This window comes from Balaenoptera borealis, assembly GCF_965194805.1.
Source record: "Balaenoptera borealis genome assembly, chromosome: 18".
NCBI lineage: Eukaryota > Metazoa > Chordata > Mammalia > Artiodactyla > Balaenopteridae > Balaenoptera > Balaenoptera borealis.
Genome location: NC_138877.1, coordinates 46711044 through 46728975, shown reverse-complemented (window position 1 = coordinate 46728975; position 17932 = coordinate 46711044). Strand labels below are relative to the sequence as shown.

The window sequence follows — 17932 nt, the reverse complement described above, 5'->3', positions numbered from 1 at the left end:
AACTATGAGGCCAAGCTGATCTTTATTTCTTTGCAGGTATTTTATTTCTCTCTGGAATTGTTGATATTGTTTAGCTTTTCCCTGTTAATTTCTGTCTTCTTACCTTTTTCTAAGCTTTAGGAGAGTTCATTGGCTTTTCCTGACATCCTTCTACTGGCATTTTTACTTACTTATAATAACTTCATGATTTGATTTTAGCAATTTTTGAAAACACCAGAAACTTTTTCTGTATACTGCTTATTTTCTGTATATACTACTTCCTCAAATCTTTCTGAAGAAACTAATTACAATACTTTGTAAGTTCTTTTCTGTTACAGAAATTTTTGTTTTCTTTGGAGAAGGGAGTCAGTTTCCCTGTTTATTGTGATTTTTCCCTTTTGTGCTATTAATTTTCTTCCAGTTTCTGACGGTCTTTGGTTGTATGTTCCAGTTTATGAATGAAGGAACAGATTAAATGTTTTCTTTCTGCTACCATGGGCCATTCCTCTGAATGAGACAGTTGAGTACAATCTCTGGATATGTGGATAAGAAAATCTGTCAAGCAGGCTCCACTCTAGGGTCCTCAGGTGGAAAGTAGGCTCTCTTGTCCAAAATGACAAAATGTGGAGTGTCCTAATATGTGGCCCCTTTGTTTTGGCAGTCCTAGTCTATTCCTGGCAAATGTTCCATTAATTTAGAAAGCCATTTGTCAAAACATTTTTTTTAATTCCTGCTTTTTAAAATTATAGAAGCATTACTTGTTCATTATAAAATTCAAATACAGCAAAAGTGCCATGCCTCAAATTCTTTCCTTTTACCACTTGAGACCTTTAAACACTCTTCTATAACAGTCTGATTTATAATAATATTCATTAATTCTGATATGCTTTTATAGTGATTTTCAAAAACCTAATAGTATATATCTTATAATTCTAGTATATCAAATACATAAGACAATTACAGTAACTTCAAGAATGAAGGAAACATTCATTGAAACGAACAAATGTAGAACCGCATCTGATTACACAATTGAAACTTAAAACAAAAATAAAACAAAACAATAAAAACCACATTGCAGTACAGTACTCTTCAAAATGGAAGAGTTAAGGACATTCTTATGAAACTTCCAGATGATGATGATGATGAAGATGATGACTGTTACTATACAATCTCTATAAAAGAGATAAATTGCTCTCTTGAATCCGAAGGCACATATCTTGGCCATTTAATATAAACTATTTGCATAGAGGGTGGCATATTAAAACAGCTCAACTGCAGATCAGCTGCTTAAGAGTATTGCATAGTTGATGCCAATAAATTGCTGAAAGTTGTAAACTCTGCAAAGATGTTGGCAAGGGGACACATAGATGGCATTTCTTGATGAAAATAGCTCTGACAAGTATAATGCAAACTATGTGCTCCACTGGAGGTTAAATGTAAGTGCTTTTCCAGAGGAATAACAATGTATCTGGCAGTCAAGTCAGAATTCTGTGCATCTTTCCTACCTGAGCTAATGCAAGGTGGAAACCAACCTTGTTTTAAACCAAGTACATCCATATTTTGGAGGTTTAAACTTCATCTAAAAGAGTATTTAAACAACATTTTATTATGGAAATTTTCAAAGATCCAAAGAGAAGAGAGTATGGCATAGTGAGCCCCCAGTTTCTATTGCCCAACTTTAATCATTATCAACATTTTGTCAGTATCATTTTTTTTAAACAGCTTTATTGAGATACAATTCACATACCATATTGTCATCCATTTAAAGCATACAATTTTAAAACTTTTTTTAATCACCTCAAAAAGAAACCCCGAGTCCTCGAGGAATCACTCCTCTATCCCATCTGGGCCTCAACTTCCCAACCCTAAGCAACCACTAATCGACTTTCTGTTTCTGTAGATTCCTCTGTTCTAGACATTTCAAATGAATGGAATCATATAATATGTGGTCTTTTGTGACCAGCTTCTTTTACCTAGCATAGTGTTTTCAAGGTTCATCTATGTTGTAAATCTATCAGTACTTCATTTCTTTTTATGACTAAGTAATATTCCATTGTATGGCTATACCATGTTTTGTTTATCCATTCATCAGCTGGTGAACATTTGGGTTGTTGTGAATAATGCTGCTAACATCTAACATTCATGTACAAGTTTTTGTGTAGACATGTTTTCACTTCTCTTGAGTATAAACCTAGTTGTGGAATTGCTAGGCCATATGGTAACTCTATGTTTAATCATCTGAGGAACTGCCATAATGTTCTGTCAACATTGTTTTATCTACTTCCTTTCTAGTTATTTTGAAATATTTTAGAGCAGATTTCAGACCTCAGATCATTTCACTTGTAAATACTTCAGTAGAGATTTTTAACAGATAAAGATTAAAAAAAAAACCCCCACAATATCATTATCATATCTAACACTATAGCTTAAAAGAAAATGTAAATTATTTCAAAGTCATCTATCAATACTCTAAGTGCTCAATGAGAATTTTAAATTATTAATATTATCAAAGCAAATTTTTAACATAGTTCAATGTATGATTTTTGAAGAAGTAAAAATATCCTTGAATGACAATGGCACTATACTCTAAAAAATACACAAAACAGATTTTGTATGGCAAATTAACATTCATGTAGTATTTACTATGTGCCAGGCTTTGCACTAAGTATTTTACATAAAAATTTAATCCTCTCCCAAATACCAAGAGGTAGATATTACTTCAATTTTCAAGATAAGGAAACTGAGGTTTAGAAGATTTTAAGAAATACAGCCAAGGACTTCCCTGGAGGCACAGTGGTTAAGAATCCGCCTGCCAATGCAGGGGACACGGGTTCGAGCCCTGGTCCAGGATGATCCCACATGCTGTGGAGCAACTAAGTCCGTGCGCCACAACTACTGAGCCCGCGTGCCACAACTACCGAAGCCCGCACACCTAGAGCCTGTGCTCCGCAACAAGAGAAGCCACCGCAATGAGAAGCCCGTGCACCGCAACGAAGAGCAGCCTCCGCTCGCCGCAACTAGAGAAAGCCCGCGTGCAGCAATGAAGACGCAATGCGGCCAAAAATTAAAAAAAAAAAAAAAAAAAAAGCCAGATTCATTAGCTATTAAGAAATGAAATCAGGATTCAAATGGGTTCAAAGCTGTCATTATTTAGACGTTATGTACACAATAATGCGGATGCCTTCTGTCAAGGCCTTTGATAGCCGCAATTTCAGGTTTGGAAGGGACCTTCAAGTTATTTAACCTCTATACAAAACAAAGCAGAACAACAATAACAACACCTGAACAAAGCAAACAAAACATGTCTCCTTATAATGTCTACCCTTAGGTTTTAATTTCAGCCTTTGGAGAGATGTACCGCAAGTCTATTTCTGCCTACTTTGAATTTCTTGTATCTCTCTGAGTCTTTTCTTCTCTGAACACCCCCAATCCATTAATCTCTCTTATGACTGAAAAGAATTCTTTTATCATCTTGATTATTTTCCTCTGATTATCTCCTAGTATTCAAAGTTTTGGGCCTAGGACAGAATAAAGAAAGGAGTCTTGGCCAGAGCAGAGGGAAATAAGGCTTATCTACTCCTTATTCTAATGCATTTCAGATGACAAACATTTTTGGTGTCATACCCTATCTACCACCGAAAGCTTAGTGAGAGCTCAAGTGTTTGGTGAATGAGACACAACTGTGCTGTCATAGCCTAGGGGACGTAACTAATCACCTACAACATTCTTTCCTAAATTTGGATATAATCTTAAGGTCATCCTCAACAGCGAGGAAGGTAGAGGAAGCTAGCATTAACACACTGAAGTAGGCCCCTCTGAACTGAAATCTACTGCGACTGTTGACTTAAAACAGAAGTGTGGGCACCTTGATTCTGTTCTGATTGGTTTGTGCAGACCCTTTCACTCATCTGATTACTGAATAGTACCTTGGACTTCTAACTGCTTTGCCTTCTGGTATTCATGTCCTCTCGGTGCCTGGCTTTCCCTTCTATACCAGTATTCATCTAGTTGCTGTGTGGTTTCTGGCCTTTACTACTTCAGTATAATCTGATAGTTTTTGACGCATGTTCTTGTTGATTTCCGTCAACAGTTTCAGACTCCAGACTCTAGCCTCCATTTTGAGCACTGATATCCAGAGCGTGAGTCACTCCAGTGCCCGTACCTTCTCCGTGTTGTATTCCCTGCCTTCCCTCAGTGTCAGCTCCTTCATATGGGATATAGATTTGTTAAGTTTAAATTAAAATACTGCCAAATAAGACCATAATCATTTCATTTCATTGTTAATACTCTCTCCTGGCCAACATATTTCCAGAGACTTATTTTAATAGCTTTGCAGTTTGTTTTGTGTGTTTCCTTATACCCTAGAATTGTTTGGTTTGTTATAAACTGCTGCTATTCTAGAAGTCATAAAAACACAGGGTTAGAAATGATAGCAAGAGGTCACTTACTTGTTCCTTACTGATATAAAAAGGTCAGAGAAGTGTACTTACTATTTAAAAGAACACATACCAAACTTCTACAATGTAGTGGGGAAAATACACATTTCATTCTTTAAAAAAAAAAGCAAAAACAATAACTAGAAAATGACAGGTCTATATGATACATAATAGATGTGAAAGTGTGATGTGAAAAAAGTTAAAAGAGCATATATACACAGATAAAGTATTTTTATGATGAGATAGAATGTTTCACACAAGACGGAATTTTACTTGCAGGACACAACAGAGATACTTGTAATTTTAAAGCTGATGATGAAAAGATTAAAAATGAAGCCAAAATACTTATAAAATCAAAATAATCTGACCTAGTTCTACTAAGTTTTGTATAAGTCCACATAAACATAGAGGTCCACAGAGTACAATCTAAAAACAATTTGTGTCTTTTACGCAATTCAAAATTGAGGAGAGGGAACATTCAGTTGCTGTGTCTGTCAAATGGGTATAAGACCATCGCAGAGCTCTTGGGACACTTTAGTATAACATAATTGGGCTGAAAAATTTTAAAACATTTTGGTAGGAAGAAGTTATAAAAACTCAAGATATTATTATTACTTTTATACAGTAGGTTTAGTTTTGTCATACTTAAAGTATATTTAAATTCAACATTCACAAATGAGTATTTTTTGCAATACTTTATTTACTCCCTGAATTTCCTCAGACCTAAATTCACATACCCTTATATGGAAAAAATAAACATTCTAAAACTTTATAGGGAAAATATGACTTATACAGCATGTGTTTTAGGTTTCCACTATAATAACTGTCTTTAAAATACACATTTACATCTAGGAAATCAAAAACAAATTTGAACTTGAACAGCACCACTACGATGAGAAATGTATGAATCTGAGAAATAATTACATCTTCATTTAAAGAAAAATTAACTTACCCACACACTTTTTGTTTTTTTTAGTCATACTGACTGTTCTGACTGTAAAATTTAAGTACACATGTGTATAAGAAAATCGTGTAAAAAGGTATTCTGAAGAAAATTTCAAAATAGTTAAGTATGAACCAAAAAGAATGACACACATATAGAAATATGTAATTTGTTTGAACCCTTTATGAAGTGGATTGCCTAAGGGGCACTTGTGATGCTGAAATGTCCCTGAAACTTTCCGAGAAATCACAAAGAACACAGGCGTTAGAGTCCTGGAACATAAACATACCATAAAAGAATGATAATTATACTGTGACTTCACTTTTCAGAAACCTGGCTAACTGCAGGGTTTGTTTTCTTTTTGTTAAGTGACATTCACTGCAATAAAAGGCAAGTTATCTGGAACCATGGGAGTTAGTCCAACCAGGTAAGTGTGAGGCCTTGCACACGCTAGGCACTTAGTAAGAAGTGGTTGGTTAAATGATGGTTAAATACTAACCGAAATGCTTGTGGACCTTAAGAGAGATTATTGGCAGAAGCAGTGAGTGAAAGGGTAGAAGAATCTCAGGTGTGAGAAACAGATTTCTTATATTCCACAAATATTTACTTTTGAGGAGAGAGAATGTGAATATATTAAAGGCTGGTTTCTAATGCTTTCCATTTGACAGCTTCTAGTGCAATTATCATTGAAGACTGGAAAAGATCACAGTTAGTTTAACAAACATTCAATTGAATACTTACCAAATACTGTGCTAAAGGCTAATACACAAAAGAAAACTAGGCACTCTATTGGCAAGACAGATGCGTAATTGTGATATACAGTGATAGGAATATTAATACAAGTATTTTTAAAGTTATGGGAAAGAAGTAAAAAAAAAGATAAATTTTTCTTTATTGAGTTATGAAGGGCTTCAAAGAATAGATAACATTTGAACTGACTCTTGAAAAGGAAGGAAAAGAGGGAAGGGTCCTACATTTACTGAGTTACTGTCACATGCCAGGAATGTACTACATTGTTTAATTCTCATATAACCCTGTAAAGTAGATATTACCTTTATTTATACATGAGAAAACTGAGTTTAGAGGGGTTAAATTATTGTCTCAAGAATCCATAGCTATTAAACTGTGGGCTTTAAGTGATTATGACATGTTGGCGTAGGTTTATCATTCGTACCGAATGTCCACCCTCTGGGGAGGCTGTGCATCTGGGGGGTGGGGGGGCAGGGGGCATATGGGAAATCTCTGTACCTTCCTCTCAATTTTGCTGTGAACTTTAAACTGCTCTAAAAAATTGTCTTAAAAAAAAAAAAAAAGAATCCATAGCTATTAAGTAGCAGAGCCATCTTGCCTGTCTGACTGCTGGCTTTTCCCACAGTATTTCAAAATATAGGTGATGTAAGGAATATAAGGGTAATTCCAGCCTTAGAATTTAATAAGAGAGCTGAACAAGTATATATGTAATTCTGGGTCAATCCAGCTGTCCACCTTCTCCATGGTTACACCTAGCATGCTGAGTGTAAGCTGCTAGAGAAAAATTACACAGACTGGCACTACTACAAATATATGACATTTCATCTTGGCAATTATTTGTTTCTGTAATGTACATCACTCATTTATTACATAGCTATTTCAAACTTCTGTTTTCCTCAAAACTCTGATCCTATCATGTGTCTTGCCCATTAGAAAACAACCATTAGATGGGAACTCCCTAAATTCTTACCACCAAACCTACGAACTTACTTTGAATGTAATTTTGATTTCTCCCCTGCAAAATGGAAAAGGTGCCCCTCCTGTCTAAAGTTAAATCCCATCACTTCGCCCTGGATCTCTTCCTTTCCCAACACTTTTGCTCAATTGATTATCCTCTCTCTTTTGTACTTTCAGTGTCTCTCTCTGTTTGGTTCCTTCCTATCACCATTTAAGCCGGATACTCTCCAACTCGGGGAGGTAAAGGCCCTTGATCTCATGCTCCCTCCCTGATCACCTTATATTCTCTTATTCGAAGGGTTGCCTAGTTTTCCTTTTACTATTTTTCAACTTCTACTTATTTATCAGTTCACTGCAATCTGCCTTTGGCACCACTGAAACTGCTTTTTTTAACATCTTGTTAAATCCAAATACCATTTTCTTTTTCATCTTTGTTCGACTTGGCCCCTTGGCAGCCTAAGCCACTGCTGACAACTTCCTCCCTTCTGAATGCTTCTGGCTTCACGTGGGTCTACTCTTTTCCTGATGCACCTGCCATTTCTCTGGTCACTCCTCTTTGAGTAAGCATTTTTTGCTCTGCCCAGCCCTTAAATATTAGTGCTCATCAAGAATCTGTCCTAGGCCTTTTTCTGTTCTCACGCTATATACCCTTACTAGTTCATTTAATCTACTTCCAATGTAAAGCACCATCTTTATGCTGTTGACTCTCAAATCTCTACCTCCAGATAACTTCTCTTTCTTGGGCTCCAGAACCTACATTTGTAACTCTCTACTGAATATATCCACTTAGATATTTTCTTGAGTTCTTCTTTCCCAAACCTATTCCTCCTCTGTTCTTTGCAGCACCACCATAAACCCAGGATATAAGCCAAAACCCTGGGCATCAATTCTCATTCCTCCTCTCTTCATCATTCCCTAAATTCAGTCAATCACCAAGCCCAGTCATTCTGCTTTCTAAATAGTTTTCAAATTGGTCCATCCTTGTTGGACACCATCATCACCAGTTTAGTTCACGATACCACCTATTGCTCAATGAAATACTGAAATAGCTTCCTAAGTGGGGCTCTTACCACTCCCCCTAATACAGCTGCAAAAGAAATTAGAAAAAAGGCTTTTATATCAGTTTCTTAAAATTATGCTCAGTATTCTATTAGATACATGGCTGATTATACTTTTCCTACTTTTGAAAGCTTAGATTCTAAGGACACATGATGAAATATATACAAATAAAAGCAGAATTAAAATTGCCAAAGGTGTTCAGCAAACCTGGTTTCATTAAGGCAAATATGAGTGGATAAAAATGAATGAAGGTCTTCCCTTGTGGCGCAGTGGTTGAGAGTCTGCCTGCCAATGAAGGGGACACGGGTTCGAGCCCTGGTCTGGGAAGGTCCCACATGCCGCGGAGCAAATGGGCCCGTGAGCCACAACCACTGAGCCTGTGCGTCTGGAGCCTGTGTTCTGCAACAAGAGAGGCCGCGATAGTGAGAGGCCCGCGCACCGCGATGAAGAGTTGCCCCCGCTTGCCGCAACTAGAGAAAGCCCTCGCACAGAAACGAAGACCCAACACAGCCAAAAAAAAAAAAAAAAAAAATAAATAAATAAATAAATAAAAAATAAAAAATAATCAGGTACTTATTTAAAAAAAAAAATGAAGGCCATTAAAGAAGACTCTTGAGGGGTATGCTCAACGAGAGAGAAGCCATTCTAAGGAATCACATTTCGTATACTCAAAACTAAATGTTTAATGTGAAGCCCTGATAATGTTAACTAAGAGTGAGATCCTATCAATCTTTTCCTTTACCTTTATTAAAACCTAATTATTTAAGATTTATATTTTATATTTTTATACCTAAAAGCTCTTAGCATAAGTGAAGATATTTAAGGGTAAAAAAGATTACATTCCACTTGAAAGACAAAGAAAAAGTTATTCTGAAGCACCAAAAGTGAAAGAAAAGAAAAAAAGATTACAACACCTGGATAAGATATTCAGCTCTGACTTTTCTGGCAACTAAGACGAAAAGGAAGCACATTAAATTACATAGTTTTCATTTTCTGAAAAAAAGAAAGAAGGATATAACTTCATCTACAGAGGCAAAAATTTTCCTGGAACTCACACAAGCAGTAATTCATCATGAGATTTTTGTCTAAATGGGACTAAGGAGAAAGATCATAAGCTTTTGTTTCAGAAAAAAAAAAAGTTTTGATAGTAAGTATGGTTGAGTTACTTAACTCTTATCAGCATCAGTTTCATCTGTAAAAGTAGGGACAATGATATTTATCTCAGGGTACTGTAGCAAAGACTAAGTTATGTAATATAAATGGAAGTACTTAGTAGATTGCCTTAAATAGTTTCATGAAACAAAGAGAAATGACACCAGATTTTATTCCGATCTTCTATAAAGGCAGAGGTCATGACATTCAATTGTGCCTTAATGGAAGGAATTTTGTTAGGAGAGATATTTTGCCCCTTTCCCCCTCTCTCTGCTTTCCGAAGGTTTCTCTGAATACAGGGACAGAACCTGGAGAATTCAGAATAGACAGACGTGGACAGGTATGAGATCTCAATTCAATTTATGATCACATCTTTCAGTTAGTATTTTTTGTGCAGATCCTTTAACCTAATACGTTTACTCATCTCAGCTGAGCTTTGTAGTCTGAAAAGGCAAACTAAAACAGGCTATTTTTCTCCATACTCACCCTCTCTTTACTTTTTTTTATTATTAGGTTAATACATTTTCTCTAAAGAAGAGAATAAAAATCACCTAATACACTTTCCAAATACACACAACCATTTTTGAATGTATAAATGCTAGAAGTTTATAGAATAAGAGGCCACTATGGATTTTATCATTCCTGGAAATCCTTAAGACCACAATTGAACTCCTGACGTGAGAGGTGTTTTAAGCTAACAATTTTGAGCTAACGCGAATAGAAAATAAATCTTCTGTAGCCATGCCTCAACTATCCCAGCATTGTCAACCTAGAACTATCCCACTCATTTTCTTTTTGCATGTAACACTTATTGGATAACTATGCAAATGAGGTGGGGATCTCATTTCATATTACCATAAACAGTCTTACCAGAACTAAGTAACACCACTTAAAAAGTTAGAGCAAGAGCTGCCCAGTGCAAAAAAGAAAATGAAACACTTTAAATGTTCATTTGGTCTCTTTATGAATCACCAATTTAAACTGAAAATTTAGCTGATTGAAGCAATGATTCATACTAGATCATTTTCACAGGGTCCTGACTAGGGTGAGGCAAGGTCTCAGGTGCCAGCGCTGCACTGTGCATGCCTCTGAGAGGGGGCACCTCCTCTATTTTGTGCCTTCAGTGCCTGGCTGCCCTCACCTTAGTCTCAGCCCTGATTTTAACTTTCAAAAATTTTTATTTATCCAAGTTATTCTTATTCAACTGTTATCTATTGGCTGTTCTGGGCACTTCACCCAATTCCCCTGACACCATTTCTAGATGATATGCATCTTTGAGCTGCTTCCAGGAATATTCCCTAGTTCATCTCTCTCAATAATTTCCTTCCAATAATTTCTTCCCAAACACCTGATATATCTTTCCCAGACTAGGAAACAATGTCTTCAGGATACTCATAAAACCAATGATCTGTTTTGAGCATTTTTTCTCTGTTAGGACAGCAAAACGGTAAAAACATGGCTAAGACAAGGCAGTGATAGTACAGTGGAAAAAATTCACGGATTAAAAAACTAGGCTTAACGGTACCAACTGCTGGCGAGGATGCAAAGCAACTGGAACTCTCATTCACTGCTGGTGGGAATGCAAAAGATACAGTCACTTTGGAAAATAGTCTGGCAGTTTCTTACAACATGAAACACACACTTTCCATATGACCCAGCAGTCCTGCTCCTCGTATATACCAAGAGAAATGGAAACTTATATTTACACAAAAATACATACACAATTGTGTACAGCAGCTTTATTTATGGGCGCTCCCAAATGAAAACAACTCAAATGTCCATCAGCTGGTGAATGGATTAACAAACTGTGGTATATCCATACAATGGAATACTACTCAGCAATAAAAATTAGGACAAATAACTAATATTTACAACAACATAGATGAATCTGTTTTATGGTAAGTGAAAAAACCGAGACTGACTAATAATTTTATTTATTTGACATTCTGTGAAAGGATAATACCTTTTGTTGAAAAAGGGCAAAACTATAGGGATAGAAAACAGATCAACTGGAGTTAGGGAAAAGGGTCACTACAAAGGGGTCAAGAGGGAGTTTTCTGGGGTGATGGAACAATTTTACGTATTGATTGTGGTGATGGTTACACAACTGTATGCATTAGTCAAAAATCATAGAAACGTACGCTGGAAAGGGTAAATTTTATTGTATATCATATCTCAGTAAATCTGACTTAAAAAAATGAGAAAAAAACCTGGGGTTATCTCTTAGTTACCACCTGGCTCTGGGGAAGCCACCAAAAACTGATTTTCTTTTTTTATAAAATAGGGATTCTATTACCTTTAAAATACTTTTAGTGAGGAACAAATTAAAAGAAAACTTATGAATTTTAAAGTTCAATACAAATATTGTACACCAGGCACTGGCCATACAATGATGAATAAGACAGAGGTACACTAAAGAAATGTACTGTCTAGGGACTTCCCCTGGTGGTCCAGGGGCAAAGACTCAGCACTCCCAATGCAGGGAGCCTGGGTCTGATCCCTGGTCATGGAACTAGATCCCACATGCTGCAACTAAGAGCCCACATGCCACAACTAAAATATCCCGCATGCCACAACTAAAGATCCTGCATGCCACAACTAAGACCCGACGCAGCCAAATAAATAAAATATTAAAAAAAAAAAAAAAGAAATTTACTGTCTAGAGGGAGAAAGGGATGAGACAGATAATTATTAAATAACATGGAAATTCAATGACAGAGATATTAACAAGGCAATAGGGGCCATCAGGAAGGAGCATTCTGGGAATAAGAATTAACTCATAATGAACACAGACTACTGGGATCCAATAATCTTAACCCAATATGATTTTGAAAAAGCCTACGGTGGTAAAAATTATGACAAAATGGAAAAAGTACCTCACGATGATTTAGAAGTTGTTCCAAATCTAATGCCATTTGATTCTTCATGTGCTGCAAAGCTGACTTTTCTTTATTTAAATTGCTGGAAAAAAAAAACCCACAAAGTTTTTAAAAGTTGTCATACTAATATAAATTTAATTAACAAATAATAAATAGCAAACGACTAAATCTGATGGTTTGAATTAAAGAAAAATTAAATTTATAGTTCATAAAGATATCAGATCAGTGACTACAATGTTTGATTCAATATTGGCCTAGCTATTTTATAAGAATACTTTTTCTTTTTCTTTTTTTTTTAAATGTTTCTTTTTTTAAATTTTATTTATTTATTTATTTATTTATGGTTGTGTTGGGTCTTCATTTCTGTGCGAGGACTTTCTCTAGTTGTGGCAAGTGGGGGCCACTCTTCATCGCGGCGCACGGGCCTCTCATTATCGCGGCCTCTCTCGTTGCGGAGCACAGGCTCCAGACGCGCAGGCTCAGTAGTTGTGGCTCACGGGCCTAGTTGCTCCGCGGCATGTGGGATCTTCCCAGACCAGGGCTCGAACCCGTGTCCCCTGCATTGGCAGGCAGATTCTCAACCACTGCGCCACCAGGGAAGCCCCAAGAATACTTTTTCTTTTAACAACTATTTGACAATGCAACTGAGGTGTTTTCTGAGAATACTTTCCTGCCTAGTAGGGGCATAAAATTGGTGTTTTAAAGATGACTGGTTGCTCCTGAAACGTAAAAAGATGAAGTGGGACTTATATAAAAGGTAAAAAGAAAGTACGTATGGGCACCATATTAAAATTTGAGACACTGAAAGTCAAATTATAACATTTATCCTTAAAACTGAAAGTAGTATTTTATAATTTATCACATACTAAATTACCAGGTATATAACTGAGTGAGATAAATGAATCAGATATTTGATCTACAGTAAACTCGGGGAAACAATTTTTGTCTCCAAATTCTTAGTTCAATCTTCAACTTCTAAGTCTGCATTGTGAATTTCTCTTTGAAATGACCTATCTTCTGATAGGAAAGGGTGAGAAGCCTAATTGTAAGGACATGTTAATATTTTAAAACATAAATATTTGAGGCCTGCCTTATACTGTCCGGAGTTTGATTATTCAACATATAAAAATATTTAGAACCATTAAATAAAATATTCTTTGAAAGCCACTCGGATGAGTCTACTCAGCCAGCACTACAAGGATTAAGAAAAGCAACAACGAACTGAAGCAACATCATTCCTTGAATGTCAAAACAAAATCTGTAAAGGTAAAATTAATGAGAATTGTTTTGCTGAACAGGTAAGATGTTTTAAGTTATACTTTGAGAAAATAGGACGCCACCAATTTTCAAAGTATCAGGGAGAAGTTTTTTTAAACTCAGTGAATAGTAGTAGGTATTCTGAAAGCACTGGTAATTCCAAGGACTTAAGAGTAAAAAAATGTACATTTTCCTCCTTCCTACTAATTGAGAACTTCCCCAAGGAAGCATCAGAGTTTGTCCTCTGAGAAGAAAGACGAGATGCAGCTCTGACTTCAGTTTCCAACTGTGCCACTGACTCAACTGTGTGGTATAAAGCACGACTCATACCACCCCACTGAACCTGTTTTCACATCTGTAAAAGTGGAAAATAATACTCATGTATGTCAAAGGGACATGTGAATTATCTAATGAATGATTATATAAAACACTGAACACATAAAACTCTACAAAATGCTATATCGTTTTACTAATTTAGATGAGAAACAGTCATCCGAGGAAAACAGTAATTAAATGTCAATAAAGGTAAGCAGCTCAGCACAAAAACAAACTGGCTTTTGGAGTTAGGCGTCAGAGATCCTACTGAGCCGAGGAGTTGAAAAGAACTAGACGATAAAAAGGAAACTGAGTGCTGTGCTCTGCTCGAGTCCCCCAAAGCATGGTAAAGATCAGGTGTTTCTGTAACTTTAAAATTCTATCTTTAGCTAGGATCACACTGAAGACAAAATATTTTTCTTTCTCTTTTTCTTTCTTTTATTTTTCTATTATTTTTTGGCTGTGTTGGGTCTTCGTTGCTGCATGCGGGCTTTCTCTAGTTGCGGCAGGCAGGGGCTACTCTTCGTTGCAGCACACGGGCTTCTCACTGTGGTGGCTTCTCTTGTTGCAGAGCACAGGCTCTAGAGCATGCAGGCTTCAGTAGTTGTGGCGCATGGGCTCAGTAGTTGCGGCACGTGGGCTCAGTAGTTGCGGCGTGCGGGCTTAGTTGCTCTGTGGCATCTGGGATCTTCCCGGACCAGGGCTCGAACCTGTGTCCCCTGCACTGGTGGGTGGATTCTTAACCACTGAGCCACCAGGGAAGCCCCCAAAATATTTTTCAAAGTGAAAATAAATGTTCAGTAAATACGAATAGGAATATTCGAGGAACAGATGTGTTCATATACATGCATATATACATGTACCCACATAGACGCAGAATGTAAACATGCGCTCACATGCAGTACATACATGGGTGCGCACGCACGCACAAACACATACACAGACACACAGACACACACACATAGGCTCTCAAATACCAATAGGCCCATTAAGTAAAGTGTAGTGTAATAGGAACGGAATGTTGATGTAATTGAAGGATTTTGACTGAATAATTCATTAGAAATGCTTTATATGTAGTGTTTAATTTTTTCAGAATAAAGTAAGTATTCCATATTTAAATAACAAAGCTAACCATATAACATGGAATAAAAGGTAAGTGGATAAACTGGTTGACAAAGCAACTCAGTTCTATTTGCAAGACGTTGGCTCCACAGACAATACTTGGATATATATTTTCGAAGTCTTAGCCTTCTCTTCCTTAAATTACAAGGGAGACTACCTTCAGCACATGGGTCTCTAAAACTGAATACGATGATTATTATACTCTGTGTTCTTCCACACAAAGTAATTACTCAATAGAAGTTTAGTCTCCATAAGACATTTCATAACAGTGGAAACTTCCCTTTAAAAATACAAAGCTTCTATGCGTGACTCATAAAGCAACTACAAAACAAATCTCCTTATAAGCACGTCTACCGTGAATGGTATATTACACCCATAATTGTTCAATTCACTGTTAATTATTACTCAGAAATTCATGTTTATGGCTCTGTTTCACCTGCTATATGAAAACATATTCCTGATATATTGTTCTTTAACTTCCTGGATCAATATACTCTGGCCTAGCCTTATAAGCGTCTAAGTAGTCTTTTCTTCCTAAATGACTAGTTAATGATAAATGGAGAACTGAAAACAGAGAAAGAAAACTTATGCTAATTATTCTCTTTCCATGCTTCCTTTGGTCCTGAACTACAGATCAAACAATATAACCCAGATTGTCTCTTGTGGATTGGTGGAGGAGAGTTAAAAGTACTACTTTTAGAACAGAGTATTACGTCCATGACAGTTAGTAGTGATATCTCAAATGTTAGCTTTTAACATGTTTATCATGATTTCATTTTAGTGCATGTTTACGCTAATCTTTCTAGGCATTGAATAAATTGTATCGATGGCTAAATTGGCAAGTTGTGGGTGTGATATAGTGATATTGTTTTATTTTGTAAGAAAATGATAAAATTTATATTCAGTTCTTTAAAGAGCTTTTATTGTATAAGCTAGAGAAACATTTACAAATTAATCAGTTAATGTAAGTATTCTTTACAATTAAAATCCACACCCAGCAAAAAGAAACAGGAATTATCAAGGAACATAATCACTTAGCCATCTTTTTGGATGGTTCATCGAATGTTTAAATTTCGAATTAATGAAGGACAAGAGGAAGGGAGGTAACATTTACTGAGCTTCTCCTGTGTGCCGGAAGCTTTTTATATATGTTACTTCATTTAATTTTCACAACTACCCCTTGATGTTCACATTAATATCTACATTTTACAGCCACATTTACCATGAGAAGAGAAATCAGGCTGACGTGTAGTCAAAGCCCAGGATAATTCTACTCTATTTGAAATGCCGTTGGCTCAGAGTCAGGGTGACGGTAGATAGAAATGTGATCTAACCTGTTGTATCTGACTTGTTGATTGTATTGTATGGCATCACATCCTTTCATTCACGTCATCAGGGTACAGCTACAGCATCTCACAAGCCATAATTAAAATACTGAAAGCACCTTAACTTTCCACATTAGAAGATAGTTGCTTCAGTGAAGAGCAAGACTTCATATCCTGTGAAATATTAGTTCAGAATCTACTAAAATAGTATACAGTAAATATATGAGACACAGACAGCTTTAAAGGCCTCAGAGGTTTAGCACATAAAATATTTTTTTTTGTTTAATTCCATAATTGGCATAGTTGTTGTGATTACTGTTGCTGTAATTAAGGGTGTCCTAATTTTTGTCAAAATTCAGCATATTTTGAGAAATGTTATTTCTCACTTCAAAGATAATTTTCAACATAAAAATGTGTTAAATATAAGACAATACTAATAATAGCAAACATTTAAAAAGCATTTTTAATAATGTGTAGGAATAGTGCTATATATATTACAAAGGTTATATCATTTAATCCTCTGAATAACCATGTGAATTAGGTGCTGTTGGTGCCACTCTCATTTCACAGATGAGAAAACTGGCTATAGGGTCCAGTACCATAGCTATTAGCTAGCCACAAGTGGCAATGAAAATTAATATTAATTTAATTCAAATAAAATTAAAATTTTAGTTCCTCAGTAACACTAACCATATTTCACATGCCCAATAGCCACATGTAGCTAGCAGCTACCATACTGGACAATGCAGATAGGCAATTTTTTTTTTTTATTATGACATATTTCAAGAGAGAAACTGTAACAAGCCCCCATGTATCTGTCACCCAGCCTCAACAATTATCAACTCATTAAAAGCCTTCCTTTTAACCAGTATTCTACACTATTTTTTTTTTGCTTCTCTTCCTTAATTACATTAGTTAAAGAAAAATTATCCCTTATTCAGATTAGAACATAGGGAGGCAGTATAACATAATGGTTAAGAGTATGGAATTAGAAAGCAGACAGATCTGGATTCAAATTTTGGCCCTATCACAAAACTAATATGTTTTTAGATGACAACTTGCTAAATTTCTCTAGGGCTGAATTTGTTCATCATTACAATTTTCTCCTGTAGCTGGCTATTATTTTTCTCTATATTAAACATTTTCAGCTTTCCTAGTTCTTAGTAAAATAAATATTCAAATAAACTTACTTGAAGGTAACTGTGAAAGAGGTAATTTTTTCCACAGGCCTTTTATATATCTCTGCTCCAAGATTACAAAGGTAAGACAAAACACTATATAAAATTTCAAATATATCAAATATATAATATGGAAAGAAAAGGTTCTCTTTGGGGTTCTTTCCTCATTTCCCTAAGATAACCAAGTCTCCAGTGAATGATGAGACATAATTTCTATTGCTCCCAACAGCTATTTATAGAACTGTTTAATTAATTCACTGAATTGATTTATTAATGCTGGTTATGAATATTCTAAATATTAATTTTAACTTTAAAATTAATCTAAAAATAAATTGCTATTTATGTTGACATTTAAAACATAAATGTGATTTAAAATTACTTTATTATATTGTCAAAAATTATGATCAGGAATAAAGTTTTGGACCAATTATTTTGGTGGGGTAGAAACGAGAGGAAAAGATAACTATTCTGATTTATCAAAAAGAACACTCACAGTTTGGAGTTAATTACAGCAGTTTTATATTTTTGGTTATATATCTTAGGAAACCTGAATTTAATAGCTATCTTCTCCAATAACTAT

At 35.6% G+C, this 17932-nt stretch overlaps 1 protein-coding gene across 4 annotated transcripts in view; it reads right to left on the bottom strand.

Annotated features, from left to right (window-relative positions):
* PIBF1 (progesterone immunomodulatory binding factor 1) overlaps nt 1-17932 on the bottom strand; it is a 220880-nt gene that overhangs the window by 37399 nt on the left and 165549 nt on the right. For 3 of the 4 annotated variants that reach the window (XM_082365951.1, XM_082365954.1, XM_082365952.1), the window contains one exon: nt 12153-12237. In XM_082365951.1, coding sequence (XP_082222077.1) covers nt 12153-12237 — 85 coding nt within the window. Of the gene's footprint in view, nt 1-12152; nt 12238-16234; nt 16349-17932 lie in introns of those variants that run through there. The other variant, XM_082365955.1, reaches the window with a different exon arrangement.